The 22924-nt window shown below is 34.6% G+C and overlaps 1 protein-coding gene across 1 annotated transcript in view; it reads right to left on the minus strand.

Annotated features, from left to right (window-relative positions):
• LOC120636678 (CUB and sushi domain-containing protein 1) overlaps nt 1–21789 on the minus strand; it is a 123700-nt gene extending 101911 nt beyond the window's left edge. The window contains exon 1 of the mRNA XM_039908246.1: nt 21705–21789. Within this exon, the coding sequence (XP_039764180.1) occupies nt 21705–21789 (85 nt within the window). The remainder of the gene's footprint in view (nt 1–21704) is intronic.
• Between the last annotated feature and the right edge of the window lie 1135 nt (nt 21790–22924).

Genomic DNA, 22924 nt, shown 5'->3' on the forward strand with positions numbered 1-22924 from the left:
CACTAGCCTAACCTAAGTAGGTTACCTTTTTTTTTAAAACATTTAGGTTTTAAAAAAAAAGGTAACCTACTTAGGTTAGGCTAGTAGTGCTTTTAGTGGCAGAACTTGTTCGGGGAAGTATTGCTACCAAGCCTATTGTTTCGGTCTGAAGGTCTTGGTTACATACAAATGAGACATATTGATGGTTAAAGCGCGACTCTTTGTAATACGTTTATAAACAAACAGACTGACTTGAGTTTTGACGTTTCAAAAGTGCTTATAAACTGGGCATAAGTACTTGAAATAAATGAATTTTCAATTTTCAATTTTGAATATTAGAAATATTCAAAATTGAAAATTCGCCATCGTTAAAGTAAAACTAAAATAACCTTCAGTTATTGTGAACCGCGGTGTATTGACACGCGCGGGGGTGATGAGGGGTGTTCAGGAGGCAAATTGACGCCTCCCCGGCGCGGCTGCCGGCGGCCCTTTCCCCCCCTACTACTTATGCGTGGATATCGTCATTGTATATTCGATTTAGAGAAATTATTATTATATCAAAAACTTTATATTTCCCTAAATACCAACCATTACTTATTATTGTATTGACTAAACGAGTTTTAGTCAACATTAACATGTGAATGTGTGTTAATTATTATTTTGTATGATTATAATTATTTTCCGCGACTACAATCTTTCTTCTGTGGCTATAGTAATCCGTGACACCCTTTGACCATAAACATGAAACAGCTGATATTACGGTCGTCACTGAGTATTTAACATATCAAATTATTGCAGTAATTTTGCTAAAAATAAGGTTGGAAAATAATTTTTTATTTCTTATTACGCATATTGTCTATATTTATATACTTACTTTAAGTAGAAATCGAAAAATCTGAAATAGAGTACAGATTTATGTTTGATCTTCAGGGAACTAACCTTTTTTTTATATCACAAATAAACCTCAACCAAAAGATTTAGTTTTGCACTAAGCTAAACAAGCACATTAAGTTACCATTTAAATTTAACATTTATTCTTCCTGAGAACCGATCGACGCACAAGTAAGATTCGAATGTTACCGACCGGTTTTTTGTAGTGTAAATAGGGTTAACAGCTGTTTGTCCCAAGGTCATATCCCATGTGCGCTTTCGCTTTAATACCCATGTGGTACCTATTCCCGTTTTCAGTAAACCTAGGAAACAAATTAAGATAACTTCATTAGTCATCATCTAAGAGTTGGTAAAAAAACGTTTCACTAACTCTTAGATGAACGACATCGATTCGGCGGTGCGTAATGTTTAGGATACTCGTAAACTGACACTTAGCAAATGAACCAAATATAAAAAGTTTTTTTTTATAAACTTAAGCCCATACGAAAAATAAAATAATATGATAATACAGACACAAGAAGCCAACCCTTGTGGCAAGAAACAAAGAGGATTGTTAGATATCATGATTAATTATTAACTAATAAGATAGAATAACATTATTTGCATCTTTCTTCTTCTTCTTTCTCCTGGCTTTATCCCAATTTATTTGGGGTCAGCCTTCCTAGTATTCCTGCGCCACACCGTGCGGTTGTGGGTTGTCTCTTCTGTTGTGTTGCTCGCGATTATGTCGTTTTTAATAGTTCTTAGCCAGGTTATTGGTGGTCGTCCACGGCCTCTTTTTCCGCCCTCTATAATAACATTATTTGCATCAACAAGGAAAATGTTTGTATACTCATTACCTACAAAGTATGCTTACAAAATACTATTTGTCTGTGTTTTGTAAATAGGGATAGGAATGACGTGGAAGTAAGATGTTGATGATTAATTTCTTTAATAAAATTCTATTACAGTTTAGGTTATATGAGTTTCTTAGTCAAAATCGATTGGTAAATGTATGCCTAGAAATCTTCTTCGTCGTTAGTGAAAACGGGCATTAGTTTTCCTCGCATCACGCATGAACGCGTTTGCACTACGTCAAACCCAATTCCGAGTTAACGTGTAACGGTTTATTCCGAAAGTGCGTGGGTACATATGCGATATTGAGGGGGTGTTTGATATGCCGACAGTTTATAAACTCTTAAATGGGATACCGAATGGTATTTAAAATAATGAATAATGTAGAGGATAGAAGCAAGTGTAACTTTGTATAAGTCCATGACATGTACTTAAATATTGATTAAATTTGACTTTGAATGTATTTTTGTCCGGCCCGTTTTTTGCAGGGCCCGGGGCACGTGGAGCACCTTCAGCCCCCATTAACGACGCCGAAAAAGTAATATAATATCCTAAGTTGATTATAATATTGGAGAACAATCCATTCCACTCCAAATGAAGTCACAAAAATATGAAGTAGTTTGATCGTAACATAATCGGCTTCAATTTCAGTAGATATACAACGTTGTAATTTGTAAAATTGTTTTTTTTTTAAATTTTGAGTCGTCGTATTTTCACTAAAGTTTCAAAAAATTTCTTAACATAATTTTACACAATTTTGACTACGGCCTTAACCCCTTCTGACTGTGGGAGGAGATCCGTGCCCTTTAGTGGGCCAGCAATGGGTTGATATGATTATGATGCTATTTTTTTTCCCAAACAAGCTAATGCAAAATATTCTAAATGTATACTTATGTCAACACTATTGAGGATAAAAGACCGACACGTGCATAGTGATTGTGATTTTACTTTTGCATGCGATGTTAGGGCTGTATATGATTTCTTTCTGTAAAAACTATGCCAATGGTTTACTCAAAAACTATTAGCGTTCCGATGTCATAGATAAATCTCAGAGATAGTACTTCTAAAACCTTGAAGTATTATTTCGGTTTTCATTTACACGTTGTATAAAGGTTCATAAGAAAACCCCTTTAAGAATATCTCGACGTCTTCTATAAGTCATCAAATATTACAAAAAATGGAAAGTTACAAATTGCAACGTTGTATACCGACCTACTGTAATTGAATTCGGTCATGTCATGAAATCTTTATTTGTGTCTGTTAGAGTTCTCCATAAATAGGATTTCATTCCTAATAAAGTTCTATATAATAAGTGTAAATACCATACTAATAATATGTAAATAAAATAAATATACAAAGATAATGTGATTGGAAAAAAATTAGTTATTGAAGTGAATCTTCTTTACTCGTATGGGAGAGATGCTATAGCAATGTAATGTTTTTTTGTTACACGCCATCTAGTAACGTTTTTATGTTACGCAATATATTTATTTCTAAAACATTCAACGTGGGTGTGATTTCAGGTTAACCTCAGCTTTTGATTGTAAATATCAGTGAATATCAATAATTTAATTAATACGTCTGTTAATCTAGTAAACACCAATAATTAATTGTAATAATAAAAAAAAATGTCATAAAGAAGTTTCACTTCTTACTTGTGTACCTACACTAATACACACACACACATTTTTATATAGTAGAATAGCTATCTAACAATAATTACTTTTGAGCTTTTGAATCATTTCATACAACAAAAATAAACAATATTTTTTTCCCAACAATCAGAAAAATCTGTACGGTTTTAATTATAATTTATTTAATCCTATACTTGGCTCCCTAGGTACGCCGTTATCGGCCCTACACTTGAGCTTCTTCAGCAGATCTTGACTCACAATATTGTTGCTAATAATCTTAGCAATAGCGTTGCTACGGAATAACGGTATCGGGGCGAAACGTTCGTAGGTAGAGCTTATTTTGTTTGCAAAGCTTAAGCTTTAACTGAAAACTACCAGCTCATATTTAAGGGGGCATTTATAAAGTACGTGAAATGTTTAAGGGGGGAAGACGGTCGAGTCAAATCTCATCTAATCTTATGTTGGAGAGAGGGGGGATCTCGGCAAATATCACACAATTTTATTTCTGTTTGAAACAAAAAAAAAAAACTATTTTGGTCTATTGGTCTTTTTACAATAACAATCCAACGCGTTAACGTAAGACACCCACATTTTGAATAATCTCACGTGAGATTGGGGGAGGGGGAGGGGGTTGAATAAAATCTCACGACATCTCACCAGCGGGAGGGAGGGAGGGACAGAAATTTAAAAAAAAAACACCTCACGTAATTTATGGACGCCCCCTTATTTCAGTAGGTTCCTGTTTTGTCATATTTACATATATATACATTGTATTTACAATACTCATATAGGTTAACAAGAGTGAGTTACGGAATTCCACTTTTTAATTAAGTAATTTTTATTTTATTACCTCATAAATAAATTATTCCCCTACGCCAGTGACTTCCATAGGTATTAAAAACTGACACTGAAATCTGGAGTGTCCACGTAGCTACTACTTGGTAAAAAGCCATTGCTTTTTCTTATATATAACTTAGGATTTGTTCAACGTTGTAGGTGAATGATTATATGACTAAGTATATTTTATTGTGTCTTCATTTTATATTGGTGATTGGCGAAGCCTAACGCCTGTTTCTATCTGAATGGCACGAAAATAAAGGGTTGTTATTTCGTATATTATGCCGTGTCCTAGCACAGTTTTGCAGGATTATAATTATTAGATTCCATATAATACCTTTAATGTTCGTAACTAGGTCTCATAATTACTTGTATAGGTAAGCTCGTTTATGCACCTATTAATACCCTTATAAGGATCACTTCGAACTAGAAGTTTCCTTTTACAGAGGCATTCTGAACCTATGGCATCCACTAGTGCGCACTAATCACCGTCCGAAACCCCGTCACTCCAATCGTCGCCTGAGCCGAGTTTCGGGTTGAGGCGCCCTCACGCAGACGATCCCCTCGTTTCTTCGAGCCCTAGGGTTCAAAATCTTCCCGGCAGAGCCTCATTCAAGGCACGCTAACAAGCCGGTGTTACGGTACTAAAATCATTAGAGTTATAAAAAAAAAAAACCACTGCGCGCAAGTGCTACTAGATTATTATATAGTAAGTACATCTTATAATCTCTATAGGTCAGTGGTTTGAATTATTTGAAATGTCGTAATTATTAACATGTTTATATTTTTATTCTTCTACAAGTTAGCCCTTCACTGGAATCCTACTGGTAAGTGATGCAGTCAAGATGGTAACAGGCTAACCTTTAAGCGCCCATACCCGTAATCCTTTTCAACGCGACATCGTACTGAAACGTTAAATCGCTTGGCGTCTTAGTTGAGGTGGTAATTATCTACCGAAACCTCCTACCAGACAAAATCCATTAAACCACATTGCTTTATAAAAATATCCTAGAGTCCACATAATACCTACCGAAAATTATCCCAAACAATAATATACAATATAATATTGCATCGACATTTGATTTACATAAGCAATATCTATGCATGCACAATTCCAGCTCAATCAAGACCGGGAGGTAGATCAAACACAAGATTTGATTACGGACTCACACCGGGACAGTTTGAAGTAAATAAAAGCATTTAAATAATCTTGAATTCTTTACTCCGATTTACTTAGCTAGGTAACTACCGCAAGGCCCTTTCTGGTCTCGATAGACCAGAAAGGGCAGAAATACAAAGCAATGTTAAATAAAATAGCAAAGTTTAGATTATTTATTTTGACTAGTTGATTTTCATTAATTAATTAAATACACATTAATAACTACGGGAAAGCATCGCTAATGGATTCCACGGCATATCATTATTTGCTTTAACCGTAATGGTAGGTACGTTTATTTTACTTTTTTTCCTACTACAAGTTACTTAGCAATGCAATCTCACCTTAACATATCTCACCATGGTAAATTATGATTAAGTGTGAGATGGTAAAGGTAACATCTCCCTACGCGACATCTGAAAGCTTAATCGCTAAGCGACAAGTCTTTCTCCGTAGGGTGCCCAAACTAACAACGGCCAGACCAGACTAGCGAAAATTAAGAAACTATCATTTCCCAAATTGTTCCTCCCGGGAAATCGTCTGTAGTCGTCAAACCTACAAAGTATGGGATATTTTGATAGTGTCGTAAATTAATGTGAAATGGAACTTCCCTTTGTGCCAAAAATAAACTTTTATTGACAACAAGCTGCGAGGAAAATGTGTTCAGAAAACCTTTTTGATGCATTTCGCGCGTGTCGCAAAATTGAATTCTGAGCGTCACACTTGTCCAACTCACGGAAAATGGCCGACTGGTCGACCTTCACTCACCCACCACGGTCATCGAGATACGTTTCAAACTTATAAGTCGCATAAACCGTGTGGGACTTGATATTAATAAGCATGGTAGGCATTTAATATTATTTAATAATATGACGACAATTAACTACTTAGACAAATTGTAGTCCTTTCCTTTGTCAAATTGTATGGCGGTTATGTTTTACGTGTTGGAATTTTTAAAAAATCTATCCAAAATTGCTTAGTCCGGATATCTATCCAAAAACGCGTAGTCCGTAAATCTATCCTAAGAATGCTTAGTCCGGGGTTCTTATTTTAACGTGAAATGCTTCGAAAATTGAAAATGACAACCAGTTTGACAAAGGTGTTTGCACGTGTGCGGTTTTTGTTTTATAACCTAGGTCGTAAAAATGCAACCAATTGAAGAATTCTAAGGATTGACGAAAGTTATGATCACAAGATTCTGAACCCTCACTGTAGACGATATCATACGAGAAATGTTGGAAACAAGAAGCACAGTGTGATGGTCACAATATAGGTAGGTTAAGTCGACACTCGCACCTATCTTTTTTTGACTAGAACGACGGTAAATGCTTGCATTTTGGCAAAATGATTGAATGAATTAAAACTTTTATCAATGGTATTTTATCTACAACGTAAATGAAAATAAAATATTTAAAAATAAGAATAACTTTTATCTAGAATAAATATTTAAAAGTTGCTATACAACTTATTTGCATTGCACGGTTGGACTTAAGTACTAATAAATATTGGAAATTTCTTCGAGATACACTAGGCGAAGTCTGTAATATATTGATAAAAGCTTGAATAAGAACTTATCGGTACTTTGATATTCGAGTTTTCAATCAGCCATTCTGAGCCAGCTTAGCTTACTTGAGTTGAGGAGAAATATTGCGTTGAAATTTAGTTGAAGTAGCTTTGAAATATAATTTGAAGCAGCCATCTGTAGGTATATAAGTAGGTACGCCACGCCACTTAGCTATTTTACAAATTTTTAGGAATGAAGTATCCTGGGATTAATGTAATTAATTATAATGAATATGTATAAATTCATACACTATGCATTACATGATATGCCATACAGAATGCCATAAAGAAGGAAAATGACAAATGGCAATGAAATAAACAGACCATTTAACGTAGAAACAAGCACCACATAGATACAAATTATGTTAAGGAATATTAGAAGAAGAATAAGAAGAAACACTTTATTGCACGTATAACATACAGGAAAAGAAACAGTAAGGAGTATACAGTGCCAAGAGTGTTGATAGATATACATAAATACCAAAATGAAAAGATACAAATACATATATAATTTAAATAAATATACGTAATATATAAATATAAAATATACATAATATATATAAATATATAACAATATATAAAAGTAGATTTTAACCACAGTTTAAAAAAAAATATTATATGTTTATTATTGAAATAATAGAAGGGGAAGAGTATAAAACTTAACTCACAGGTGATGTTATGGTTGTCAACGCGTATATCACGGCTACGGCGGTCTATTTTCCAATGGTCGATATATTATAGTGCAGCCTAGGCAGGGGGCTGAATTACTGCTAATTACTGTTAACTGACCCGTCCCGGAGATCGAAACCAGGACCTCGTTATCTGCAGTTGATCGTGCTTACCACTATACCAACGAGGCAGTACTAACTGTAATACGCCCTTATCAACTAGCCTTATAGCTTGAAAGAACTCGGGTTTTTCATCACAAACTTTTGTGTATTCGATTCTTTTTACCAGTCACGTGTTTTGTACAGTTTATTTCTTTTACGTTGCACCCATGCAGTGGCGTGCATTGGGTTTCTTACCAGGGTATGCATACACCAGGAAAATTTCATAAAACGGCACAAATTCTCCTCCTATTCGAGTTATATATCAATGTTAGGGTATGCAGTGCTTTTGTGCATGTATGGAGTGCACGCCACTGCACCCATGGCATCGGATTGGCGCTATTGTTTGCACATATGCTATATTAAGAAAATGCACAGTTCGTATGGGATAGATTTCAAAATCAATTCTAAGGGACCTCTTCATGGTGTTGAAACTACTATGAAATTTCGTATTATGTTAACTTAGTTTTGGACATTTATTCAACTTTCCCGTTCGCGTACCTACTCCTATAAACCTAATATTTAAAAGGCGAATGGCAAATGTTTGCCATCTTTCACGTTACAACTTTCATATTTATGTATTCCACAATTATACTATAAAAAGGAAAGTATACGTTTTTATAAGGTAGTAAGGAATGAATATACCTACTTAAATCTATGACTTAGTTAAGTACTATGTACTGACAAAAATATTGGTATTTAGCCAATCGAAAAATAAAATCTGCAGTCTGCTGAGTAGCGCATTTTATATCAAAAAACAATTAAAAAATTTCATTAGTTAGACATTTTCCATTTCATTCCATTTTTCATTTCATTATTCCTTACAAAAAAAATTACATTCTTCTATCGATTATAGATAAAATTTTCTTTGACAGCGATTTAATTTGATACATAATAGAGATAATGTAAATTAATTAAGTTTTTACTAAATCGGTGGCGCTGGGACGCGCGGTTTGCACTCGGTTTCACTGGGCATCAGTGGCAGGTCAAACAACATATAAAGTAATTTACAACACTCTCACGGCCCTGAGCTAAAGCGAGTGAATCTTGGAGAAACAGATAGTACCTAGTACATAAAGAAATAAAGATGCGATAGAGTAAACAAATATACACTCGGTAGAAACCACTAGCAGAGTTCGTTCTTGATAAAATCCTGAAACTCCTTAATTGCCAATTAGAAGAGATCATACGGATGATTATCATGTGAGCATTTCTATATGAACTCCCTTTAAAGCTTTGTAACTTTTAAGCCTCTTGGCTAGAGTAGTAACAAGTATTCAAGTTCTATGTTAGGAATATTCTGATATTCAACTGGCGGATTCCCGGCATTTTACCCGCATATTATTGTACGAGGTAATATTTTTGAAGAGAAACTTCTTTAGAATCGTTTTGATTTCAAACTCGATGAAACGAAATAATAAAACACATAAATGTATAGGATTCAGCCGGCGAGGGAATGAGATAGAATACATTACACATTTTGTTACCTAATTAAGTTACCAAGGCAACTGAATAATATCTAGATAAAGAAACAAACACATAAATGTATTGAACAGAGTGAGATAGAAAACATTATGCATTTTTTTATCTATTCTAGTTACCATGGAAACTAAATAATAAACCTTACATTAATCCTAATAGTTCTGATACTCTACCTACATCCACCTCAATCTCACGTAGGCTACTTTTCAGAAGTTACACTTCTACCGTGTGTAAATTGCACAGGTCTTTTTTTATGGTGCAAACTTTCATCTTTTATTCTACGTATATTAAAAAATCTATGCGAATAACAGCTCACTTAAATAATGAACCTATGAATCGGTTCAGTAAATATGATTCTTAGCGAAAAAACCGAAGTTCCTAACTTGAAAAAAACATGGAATTTCATATATCCTCCAATTCAAATTTCATCATTTTGGGGTGATTTTAAAGAATACATCGTTCTTATGTCAGTCTGGACATACAGACGAAAGTTTTAAAAACATATGCTTGGATTATGCTGTCCATCGAATAACAATACCGCTAAAATATTTCCAAATTATTTATCAAAATTTCCACTTTAATATTATACCTTCCGTGATAGCCTATGACCGCATGGAATTTCTATACTCGCCTGGGGAACAAAATATCTCCCGCGTTAAACAGTACCCACTACCACTAACTCCCACCCTCTCCATGCAGAATTTTCTTCCTGCAGCTTTTTGCTCTGACAAGGTAACACAACTAATTTGTCAAACTGTACATGTTGATTTTGGAAAAGAATAACTGCTGAGTTTCTTGCCGGCTTCATTCTCAGTGGAATCGGCGTTTTGAACAAGTGGTAGAGTCACTACAAATACTATTAATATATAATACTTGATGTTTCAAAATTACTACAACATAAAGTACATACAGTGTTTTATTATTTGTTTTAATTATTTGCGTTAAAAAAAATAGCGGATTATTATTTTGAGTAAGATAGTAAGCGTTTGCTAGTCTGTTACTACATAGAACTAAAAAGTCAAACCAATAAAGATTCTCAACTAACTCAATCAAAATGTTCTCAGCTCTTAGACACAGCACGTTGTTTTAACTATCACTATATTATGTTAGTTTTAGCGGGATTGACGACGGCTTATGGGCGTGACATAACCGGATTCCATTTTTGAACGTTCGCAATCTCCAATCGTTCTCTTTATGTTATAATATTATGTTTCTCATTTATTCATGAAACGAACGCCTGAACAAGACAATGATACACAACTCTCAATTCTCCACAAAAAATTAATTAATAAGAAGTTTCACTGAAAACAGTTTTGGATCCGACCAAGAACTCAGAACCTGGACCCCGTGATACTTAACCGAGACAACAACGTATTCATATTATAGATAAACCAATATAATCCAATTATCACTCCAGCTGTAACATATCATGTACTATGTAATATAATTACAGTAAGTAGGATAGTAATTAGTATGTAGGAGAGCAATAACGGCCGTTGCACAGAATCAATGTACCTAATGTTGTCAGAGATTATAATACAAATCAATCAGCTAAGTGAGCAACAATCGACTTGAGATCTGAAATTTCAATAGAATGTCCTCTGAATTGAATCAGAACTTACTACGAGACAATAGTAATATTTTTATAGGTATAAGATAATAATCAGTAGGTAGCTTATTGTATTTGCCGATAAGTACCTTCGTCCTTCAGTAACTTATTATATTATAAATTAGGAAGAAAACCATATGGCGACTTTAACACGTTTAGTGATATTTATAAATGTAAGTTAAATATTTTAATTGCTTTTGGTAGTATATATACGTAATTATGTTCTTTTTATGCTTATTTTATGGCATTAAAGTTAATTAACCTTACAAGATAAGTGAAGTATGTAATTGGTATGGTAATGAAACAGAACAAATGATATATAATTAAATGAAAAAAAACCATCACTAATGGTTATTTTCCCATTTAATAGCATATTATAATAATCTGCGAGACTCTGATTCATAATCTCTCTAACCGGCAAGTAGAGAACGCGTCAGCGAGCCTTAACGAGTAAAAGTTTTTGAATGCTATGTAACGGCATATGGCTTTTTTCTGTTAACACCTGCGCGCTTGAATGGAACCGCGAATAATACTGACCCCGATTCACTTACATGTCATATCTAAAACTTAAGCCAAGTAACATTGACATACTAATAGCTCAAAGTTATTTTTATTCCTACACCTAATAAATTGGTCTATGGACTCTTGGGTGCAGCATTTTTTCATATTAGGCAAAAAGGCAAAATGTTGCTCTGTAACTTTTTATTGAGATCAACACTTTTAGAATCAAATTTTAAATTTTAAAAACCCTTGACAACATTGTGTAAATTACTTTACTAGTCAAGCCCTTTTAAAAAAAAATATATGTAGCGTTAGCGTCAGGGGTTAAAAATACGCGGTGACAACCATAACATCTGCTGTGTTCACTTCTAAAGTCGAGTCCTTGTCAAATTATAGGTGCAGTTACTAGGTCCAATTTCTGATATTTAGTTTAGTATGACTAACCTTTCCAAAACTATATTGGGATAACCCAGATGAACTTATTTTCGGATATGGATAAAAGTCTGCAAGGCCCAAAACCGTGGTAGTCGAATGGTGTCATATTATTGACCTAAAATGTTTCTCAACTCAGGATTAAGACATTAAGCATTATTTTAACTTTTGATGTGTTAAAAATAACATCGTCGTACTCCATCAAACGTTTGTACTTGCATTTATGTCAGACTACAGAAGCCTTTCTTTTACTATTCTCCGTGCGCTTACCTACTTTTCGCATCACAGCCTACACAGCGCAGTGGTCAAGTGACCCACTCTAAGGGCATAGCTAAGTAATTATATTATATCCTTGTCAATACTCACCCTACAATAATTATAGTACAACATGTTGCAAGGCTAATATAGGAAGTGTAATATTTATTCATTGATTTATCTCTAATACTCATTTTATTTAGCATTTCTTAATAAGTACCTTACGATTTTATAATATTAGTACGTAGTATAGTATTTATTATTTATTTTTTCAGGGGAGATCTTGCCAGAACACCTTTAAAAACTTTTTTCTCAATCATGGGAATTGGATGGAATGGTCTTTATATAGGACAGATGAGACACCTAGCATAAAAAAGGATATATATATATATATATATAGTATTTGTTAAAAGATAGCATTTATATATTTACAATTTTAAAGTATTATTTACGCTATTAATTAGATAGAAGTTATAAATGGAAATGTTTTCCATTTATAATCACGTTCTCCTTAAAAAGGTATAATTAGATAACTGTTAGTAGATATATTGTGTACTTTAGTACCATTTACTTCTTAAGTACACTTCGTTTTTTCATGTTTCATAATATGCCCAGCGCCTTTCGAATAATGAAAACAAGTGCGCTTTCATTTTTATCAAGCCAGTATGATCAAGTTTGTCACTATTACTAAATCGCTATTTATAAATGAGCATAGAATAGTAATCGTGAAAATTGTTTCATTGAAATGGTCCGATACAATGCAGAATAGCTTTAGAACTGGTTGCGTGACGTCATCAGTCACCGCTAACCGGCTTTGGTCTTTGCCTATATACAATGTCATCCATCATACGCTCGTGTTCTAATGTTCATTTCGTGCCAGCCGATACAAGATGTATGGATGTGTTGGATACATCAGAATTTTATACGGTAAAGATAGGAGAGTAGGTACATGCCACCGAAATGAAAATATGGGGGAAAAAAAAGGGCAAGAATGGATACAATTATAGGATTCTGAAAAAATAGAAGACTTCATTGCAAGAAATGCACCTGTCTTTCAAATAAAATATACAATTTCGCTAACTTAGTTGAGTTGAGTTAAAAACAAAAGTTTTGAACCTATTGACGAATCTTTCAAATTAGAATTTTCCAAATCAGTTCATAATATGCCAAACAATAGTAACATAGTAAATCCATGATGCCAAATAAATGAAAAAAGAAAAATTTACGCCGTACTATTGTGTGAAAGAGAATATACTAATAAAATGAGTTATCTGAATAAAAAAATCTAAATCTCACTATTAAAAAAATACTTTTTTCTTTATTAATATATATTTTTTAAATCTTTTAGCCTACTTCAATACTTAATAGCTGTTTTATTAACATCCCTAATATTGCCAAAAGTTCTGGCTGCAATAGCCAGGTTGATCATTTATACAAAAAATAACCTGCCCTTCCGTGGTCCGATTACTTACTGATGTTAAGTATATTTGTAACACATAAAAAAGAAAAAAAATGACATTTACCTAACTAAAAAACTCATTTAAATTAAAAGTAACTTAATTAAAAACTGAATTAGAAAGACTGCATAATAAGATACTCCGATACCGTTCGCTATTTTGTTTACTTTTGGATTTCACTAAGATCGAATTAGCTTTGTAAATAGTACTCGGATACTTTTCCGTGGTAAACAGTAGGTACATTCTTTATACCACTGAAATTTCACCAAGGGCGGTACAGTGAACGGTACAAAGAGGTAACAAACAAGTAAATAAAAAAATAAAGATTTTCACACTAACACCTATTGATTTTTCGAGTTATTCCCGCCGAATTAGTAATAGTGTTTAAATAAACTAATTCAATGTTTTTGAGCTTATGATAAAAAATCGTTTTAATTTTTCGAGCCATTGCCGAAAACTTCGAAACCTTTCTATTTTACGTTTTTAATTTTATTTTTAATTGTAATGAATTGAAATGAGACGTATTATGTAGAATTTCAATTTAATAGCACATTTATTATGTACTTAAAAAAAACTTTTCGAAAATAAATAGTTATACTTAGTTAAATAAAAAATTGTATTGGCACTTGAGGCGGAATCGTAGTGCTGCGTAGTCGTTGGACTCGAAAGCGTCGTTGAAGAAATGCGGTTCTACTTTGCTAGGTTTCTTTTGCTATTTTTACTTGGGTACATTTACATTTTCCATCCTGCCGTTTTAAACTAGCGTTGTTCGCGACTTCATCCGTTTTTTAGTTTCTCGTGTGCTATATTTTCCTGTGTATACTTGCCTTCGATGAAAGCATGTTAAATTATTGTTAACTAGTTGTTGGCCGTGACTTCGTTCGCGTTTCTTTCGTTTTCTAACAATCCCGATGGGAGCCCATAATGAAAAATGTCCATGTTAAACAGAATATCCAATTTCGATAAATTTTCCAATTTTTATCCAAAAAAGTTAAATGTAGCTAAAATAGTGTTTAGATGTGCAGCGATGCATGCTGCATAGGTAACACATACTATATTTTTAAATACCCTGTGAAAGATATCTCGGCCCTTTGTTTAGGATAAAATAAGGTATATGTGTCCATCAACAGGATGTAAGCTAATATGTGTCAAATTTCATCAAGATTAGTGCAGTAGGGTTTTTGTATATAATTTATATTAAATCAAATATGTGACAAAGAGCTAGCCCATTGTAGCTGCGTACTCAAAGCGCAGCGCTGGTGTTTAGTCAGTCCCTTAATCACCAAATCATCGGTATAACAAAAAAACCTAAATAAACAAACAATTAGTAGTAGTAGTAGTATAATTCTTCTTTACTTCTTCTGTAGTCTTAACAGTACCACAGAAGAAAGAAAATCTTCTACACGAGATTTGTTAATGACATAGCTTGTTAGATGTTTGCTATCTAATTGACACAAAGTCGAAATTTTCTCACAGCCGCGCTGGGTACTTACCTAACATAATATTAATCCACAATAATATAGAAGACCTAAGTCATCCATAGCACCACACAGAGTGGCTTGTTAAAAACTAAGACCTAGGCCACACTGCTATAAAAAGCGCGCGATTCACAATTCAGTAACACTTGCAATCGCATAAAGATGCACTCACTTGCGATAGAAAATCCGCGCAGCAAAAAAAATCTTTTTAGATACATATATCAAGCTGGGCCGATATTATTCGCGTGAATATTTCATTGTGCATTTAAGACGTGCGTCTTTGCCGGGAACACAAAAAAACTGAGAAAAATCCCGAAGGAATTTATTCGCCTTGCGTGATAGATGAAATTCCTAAGGTACTCGGAATGTAAATCGCGCCGACGCTTTTCGTGGTGCGGATAGCTTTAAACTAGAGGGGTAGTAAGAAATTCAAAGAATAGAGTCGATAGAGTATAGTCTGTTTAGACCTGCTGCAGGAGAAGATCAAAAAAAAATCGTAGGCCAACCGTTATACGGCTAAGTTAGTGAAGTGTTTTGTGTGTATAAGGCGAGGCTTATTAGTGTTAGTTATTTGGATGGCTGACCGACTTTGGATAACCAAATTGGACATTTGCCTTCTCCTGCCTCACCGAGCACAGTATCGTTAACACCTCGATATAAAATTCTCATATGAATATCGCACATATGACAATTTTATTTTCGTTTTGTAAGGGATGAACATAATGTGGTTTTTTTTCAAATATAGTAATTTATTTATTTAATCAAAGTTTGTACCATTGCTATCTACGCACTTTTGTCATCTCATAGGTAGTTCATTTATCCCTTTGGTACGGGAATCAATAAAATCTTTGAAGGCGCTTTGGAAAGCCCCATCAGAGTAGAACTTTTTCTTTTATAAGAAGTTATCCAAATTTCGAAAAAAATCTGTTGGAGCAAATAGAGCTATTTAATGGTATGATTAAAAACAATGGTACAATTTTTTTTGCTTATTCAGTATGCGAAAGTAGTAAAATAAAACACGATATATAGTATATTATCGGATACATATTATCGGACCTTCCCGGAATAATTACAGCAATAAAAAGCTAATAGTATAACCATACCTTTCGTCGGGCACAGCGACTTGTTCCTATTCAATAACTTTTTGAACGGTTGCTAATTGATTACAACCTTATATAAAACCTGCCATGAGTTTACAACCATAGTTGTCAAATTATACAGCTTGATAGACAACGAACCGTTGACAACTTTGGATTTTATACTCAAGCCTCATAGGTCTTAGCTCCATACTGCCCTAAAATTACACAGCCTTGTTCCCAGCAATGGAGATTTCGGTTCAGCTATTACTATCCACCACCACTTCGAGGTTTGTGATCAATCAAAATTGGTGAAAAAAGGACCTATTAAAAAAAATATACCAGTTCCGTTTGAGCTACTAATTACCTATAATTTAATCAAGAGATCTTATATCCGATTGGTAGAGATTTCTACTAAAACCCGTTAGACATTCGCAAGAATCTATAATCGAAAATATTACATTATACCGGCACCATTCATGTCCATGGGCCGGTTTCATATCTGAACTTTCCCCGCTACTGGTACTCACGACTGTAAACCGCTGGCTTGTGTTTATGTTTTTAATCTACATCAATAAAGGTAGGTAACCTACTTTCAATGTCATTCTGTACATTTATTTTTAGTGTCTTCATCATCGCACTTTATTTAATACATTATGGACATCATAAACACCGTACATTTTAAACATAAATTAAGTATATATTTTATCTGTTTGATATCATTTAACTGAATAGTTTATTTCAAGTAGGCCTACTTCAAGTACAAATGAAAACAACAAGTCGGTTTTTGTGATTCTACCACCGTTACGGAAGTCAGATTCTCCCGACAAGAAGCCGGCAAAATCTACGCAGGTGCTCTTTTCCAACATCAACATTTACATTCTCAAGATTCTATATTGTCTATGTTAAAGCGGAACAACCAGCGAGCAACCTTATTACTAAGAAATTGATGTATGTTAACCTCGATGTAATGCATTTTGTTAAATTAAAGCATTAAAAGGCGAAAATTACGTCCGGAATAATGTTAAAATTTCGTATACAAAGGGTTGGTACCTTTCTAAGACGTTATCCAAATTTCGCAGATTTATGTCAGTATCTAGAAGCCTTATATGCACTTTTTACATTCAAAAATTACGTTAAGTCGTGCCTCCAAGCGATTTGGCGTTCCGTTACGATGTCGCGTTTGAACCGATTTGCAGTATGGGATTATCAAAAATGCTATAAAGTTGTTAAGATTTCAGCCAAGGACCAACATGTTGTTCAATAAAAACAATAACATTAAAGTTAAGCTACTCATCCTAATAATATTATATGGTTTTACAACAGCAAAAAGTACTTGGGATTAATATTAAGTACCGAGGTAGTATCTTCTTTGTGACCTAACCAATTAATTAGCTATGTTGGTCCATGCTATCTTTCTTAAAAACGAAGATTCAAAACGATTTCTTTTCAAATTCTAACATGCCGGTTCGTATTGACAGATACGCTATTAAATTGATTGGTTTCAAAGACAAAATTAATATTACCTGAGCTAAATGATTTACTAGAAATAATAGCGTGTTTATGCCACGTGACTTGCATTTGAAATATGCAAGTTTGTATTTACGATAGGTGCCGTGTGGTGACGGCAGATCAGAATACAGTGCCACCCTCCTCGTCCCGCCGTACGAGGCGACTTAGGGAATATAATGGAGAACGTCCTCTGCGTTAATACTACCATGTACTATGACACTCGTCTGTCCAGCGTGGTGTTCCCAGGCATACCCTCCCCTTTGGAGAGTCTTGTGTCTTTTAGTCCAGGGGACTTTTACTGGCGCATAATCGAAAGCTTTAATACTGGAGTGGTTTAATCCAGAATTGGGTGTCCTTTTAGAAGGCACTCAGTACAACTATTAACTTAGATTGTTATTTTGCTAAGTACTCGATAGTAATCGCGCCCAATCAAATAAATCGCGCGCGTAGATAGCCTTACAGTTAATAGCTCAGGTAATATATTAAACTGAATTTTTGTTAAATTAATGTTACGAAAATTTTTAAGACCGAACAATATGTTTGAGAGATAATTTCTTCTACTTACATAAAATAGACCAAAGGTGTTTAATTAACTACAAATGTGGACATAAACAGTTTTGTTAACCATAATTGGAACGTCTCCATTTGGAATGATACCTACGTAAAAAACACCGTGAATTTGGGCCCGATCACCTAAAAACATCTTAGCCAATCACTCGATAATGTGTTAAAAAACGCATTTAATTTGACTGCCATTATAAATAGAAATAGAGAGAAGAAAAAATATATAAGGAGGTGCTCGCGTCCTAAATGAATCTTATGTCCTGAGTTAAATACCAAAGAATTTTGTGAAAATCTAGAAAGCTTGGTACTTTTAAAAGTGCACTTATAAATCGTACATTACATATTAGTAGAAGTACATAGTAGGTTAATTCCGAAAATACTTATTCGATTACTAATATTTAGAACTAGTTGCTCGCCTCCGTCGTCCGCGTTTATTACGGTTCTTTTTAAATCCCTGTTATTTACAGTCGCATTGTTTTCCTGGGATAAAAAGCAGCCTACGTTCCTCATCGTCCTTTCAACGAAATCTGGGCCAAAAATCAAGTTAATTGGTTTGTTGTTTAGTTAGGGCGTAAAATTTTAAAATGATGCGGCTGTGGTCAGTTGCGGTGAACGTCTCAATTTTGAACAGCCGCGCCGCGGTGTTGTTATAATGACGTTTTGCCACCCCCGCCACCTACGTTCCGTTTTCGCAGATTATTTATTTTATCAAACCATAGACAACATTTATTGGAGCACAATTATTACTCATGTTATAAGATCGTTTGTGTCTTGTTAGAATGGGATTAAGCTTAGACCTAGTTCCGATACCCTGGCTTTATCAACAGACAGACGGTTGAACATGCTGTCTAAGGCACATGCTCTCAGCGGCACGAGCGTGGACAACTCCCAATTCTAACACGCCCAAACAAAACGCCGAGTTCATTAGATTATTTTAAATCGGTTTACTATTAATACTAGAAAACAACTTCTCGATTCCAAGCGTGCAAAGCTTATACTGGCTAACGAAAGGGTGTACGGTTCAATGCAACAGGCGTTAACACATAAATAGAACCACGCAACCAAACAGGCTAAGTGAAAGCCATCGCGAACGGGAGCCCGCTGTCGCAGCAGCCTCAAAACAATGTGATAAATTTTTAAGCAACAAAAGTGAAAATGGTCGTATTGTTGTGAATCATCTGGACTACATGCATTACTAGCTATAGACCGATGCACTTTTATTGCATTGTTGCATGACCTCTATTGGCGAGTTATTAACTTATACAACTGACTTCCATTATTACCACTGGAAAAACTTCAGTCACTTTTTTTGTATCTGTGTTGTTTCAGGGACCAAAACCATGATTTTGAAATGAAAAAAAACTTGCCCTTACAATGCGCCTAGCATACGGAAACCTGGTTGACTCACCGTCGACTTTCAAGAAAATGGCGTCACACATCTCAAGTGTAGCGATCACACAGTGTATAGCTTAAGCGGGCAAATGATATAGAATAAGAGTTCCAAAATCAAAGGTTAAGCTTTATATAACTCTTACAATACCTGCCTTTAAGTTTTTTGTAACTCGTACTGGAAATGGTTTTCATTTTATATCATGTGCCCGCTTTGTACCTATTTACCCTGTACAACCTTTTTGCACTAAACTTAGGCCAACCATTATATAATATTTGTGAGTTTTATTAAGTAATTTATCTGAAATGAGACTGGCGCCACTAACATGTTTCTGCCCCGAGCCCCGGTTCAAACAAATCGTAGATCCGGGGCTGGGTGCTATAATTGTGGCTTATGATTGTCCAAGGAAGATAAATTAAAATAACTAAAAACACTTTATTAACTCCAGAGACACTCGTATGTCATATTTGGCACCACAGATGGGGGACAACATTTTAGCTGACATTTGTATAGGACAGCCAGTCCTGTTTTAATAATAGAGGTCAGTTATTGGTCGGTGGAGGTGATTATTACAATAAGAATTAAAACTATACATTATATTTCGGAATTCTAAGACTTCGTATATCTATCTATGTTAGGATGAATTTATAAACAATCCTGGCTTGTTTTACTACAGTACCAAAATGTTTTTACAAATATTGTTTTTTACACCGTAGCTATCTCCATTGCCCGCTGAGTCACTCTGAGCTTTCTTATGAGGCTCGTATATATCGCATGTTTTCGGGCCATTTAAAGTCATCACTGTTCTCATGGAGGTAAGTAGGTACTGCCGACGAATTGGCCCATAGATCTATCGAACACCTACTTCGAGTTATGATATCTACATTATAGTTTTAAAAAAAAGCTTTGGTCCTTGTATAAAAAATGTTAAAATGTAATGCTTCGTCGACTATCAAAAACGAGAGGTAATTTTTTCCAGCTTTGAGAACGTCTGTAGTGCAGATATTCCTACCTTCATAGTATTTACCAAAAAAAAGTCCTAAGAAATTAAAAATTAAGATAGGTAGGGTAACCTACCATTAACTAAAAATATTTTTTATGTAAACATTTAAAGCAACCAAACTTTAAGTAAATCCGGTCGTTCCGTTTTTAGTAGGTAAGTACGTATTCCTACCTTAATTCCCGTATATTTAGGTTGTAATAAGCATTAATTAATTAATGTTATGCAAGAAAGACAACGTAGGTACGTCCGTAAGTTCTTCCAACTTCAAATGAAGTTCTTAGAGCTTTTAACATTTGAGTAACTCATTAAGTTAAATATGTACCTTCCTACTTACCTAATCAAAATCAAGTTGTAGGTTCTACAACTCATTTAATATTTTATCATACAATTTTAGCTCTCGAGGTCTTTTGAATTACTAATTAATATTATTATTAGTATTTTTACATACCTACGTGTTTTTTTCGTTTAAACCAGAGGAAATGTTCTTTTAATAATTAAATTGATTTATTTAACTGGCAAGGTAAGTCATTGTTAGGACATTTTGTCATACTGATGTAGAAACCTACCAATGTACCTATTTGGTACCCACCTACCTACCTAAAAGTTTAAGTAAAGTTTTTTTTAATTTGGTAATTTAACTTTATTGTAGGTAGGTACCTAAAATTATTTTTTTGCTTACACGTCTTATAAGGTAAGTAAACTTTTTTTGTGTTCAGTTTAAATAACCGGTTTTAAATAGTTTGTAAAGGTTCCTTCATAGAGGAAACTGGAAAGCGCGTAGAATATTTATAGAAATCATAATTTCAATCTCAAAAATCTACATAAAGGCTGAAAGGAAGTAGGTTACCTATGAAATAATAAACCCCTGTTCTAACAAAGATCTTATATTTAACAAATAGCCGTAGTCGGTGGTCACATAGCCACTAAACTCAAACCACGCGATGACATGACGTTGTGGTGGAAAGCAACCGTATAATCAACTACACTATGGTGGCCACCGACTACGACTTATTGTTTGAATACTTGCTTTTTTATTGTATACAACACTATAAATAAATAAATATTTTTCAAAATTTGACAGGGATAAAATAAATAACGGAGTAGATACTTAAGCTACATATTAGCGTAGCAGCCGCGCCGCGCCGCGCCGGGGTTGTAACCCCGAGCTGCGGTTTTTCGCATAATCAAGTAGAGAGGGAGTGATTCGTGCATTGTTCAACTCACCTTGGGCCAGAGCCGGCGCGAGGGCACCGCTCCAAATAACAAGGCATACACACAAAAACATTTTGCAATTGTCTCTTTCAAACATGAGAAAAAGTATCTCTTGTAACCCTTGTAACACTAACGCATATCGCAGCACGTACACTGATCAATACTCGGTATAACACGAACAGTTCTATCATGCGCGAAAGTAAAAGTTTCCCATTTGATATTCGAAGTTGTAAACGGCGCGCCGGATCTAGGTTGGTCAGAACAGCGTGGCGGACATCGGACTCGGGCATGCGCTCGCGGCGAACTGTCGCGGCTGCCTCGGCTGTCTGTTGGTCTGCCCCCACCGAGCTAAGCACCCGCCTTTCACCGTTACAATTCGTAACCCGAAAGACTGCGTTGAGCAAGGCTATATGACGATTGACATTCAACAAAAACAGCACGCTTACCTTAACATACGGAAATAGCCTGTTTACACGACTATTATTGAACTTTTAGAGCTGATACAGCTGCCAGTATGTGGCGCTTTCTTCTTTTTTAGTGCTTCTATCTATCTCTATTATATTTTATTGCGACTTCTTGGACTTCGGAATTGATCCTTCAGGATCTCAGCTAATAAGCACTAGAAACTTTTGGTTCATTATCATAAAGGAGTGTAAATGTTGTGTGGCCTAGTAATAGCACCAATTATTAGATGGGTAAGCAACGTTGAACTCAGTAAATAGAAAAATGCCCGACTTCCGTCAGTCTCATTTACTATCCCGATGAAATAATATTAATCGTTAAATTTCAGTGTGCCAACATTTTATGTAAGTATACAAAATCGTTAAATTTTAATGAGTTCTGCCTTCTATCTCCAATCATTTCTATCTAGTAATTCATCAAATCTATCCCGTTTAAAATAATTATTAAAATCGGCTCCCATTTGAGGGAGTTATGGTGTTTTTCGTCAAATCTTCCACCCCCTCTCCCAAAGACAAAAAGTATCCTATATCCGAGAGAGTACATTAAGCCGTTAGATCCCAGTGAGTAAAATATCACTAAAGTCAATTGTGGGAAGAAGTATATTGATATTAATCTATCAATTCGCGAATCAAAGGCAACTTTTTTTTTTTAATGTAATTTCATACACTGACCTCTATTATCCCTGACCCTATCCCTATCCCTATCCCTACTAATATTACATATGTCAATGTAAGTTTGTTTGTTACGCTTTCACGCAAAAACTACTTAAC

The sequence above is a fragment of the Pararge aegeria genome, chromosome Z, assembly GCF_905163445.1.
Source record: "Pararge aegeria chromosome Z, ilParAegt1.1, whole genome shotgun sequence".
In the NCBI taxonomy this organism is placed as follows: Eukaryota; Metazoa; Arthropoda; class Insecta; order Lepidoptera; family Nymphalidae; genus Pararge; species Pararge aegeria.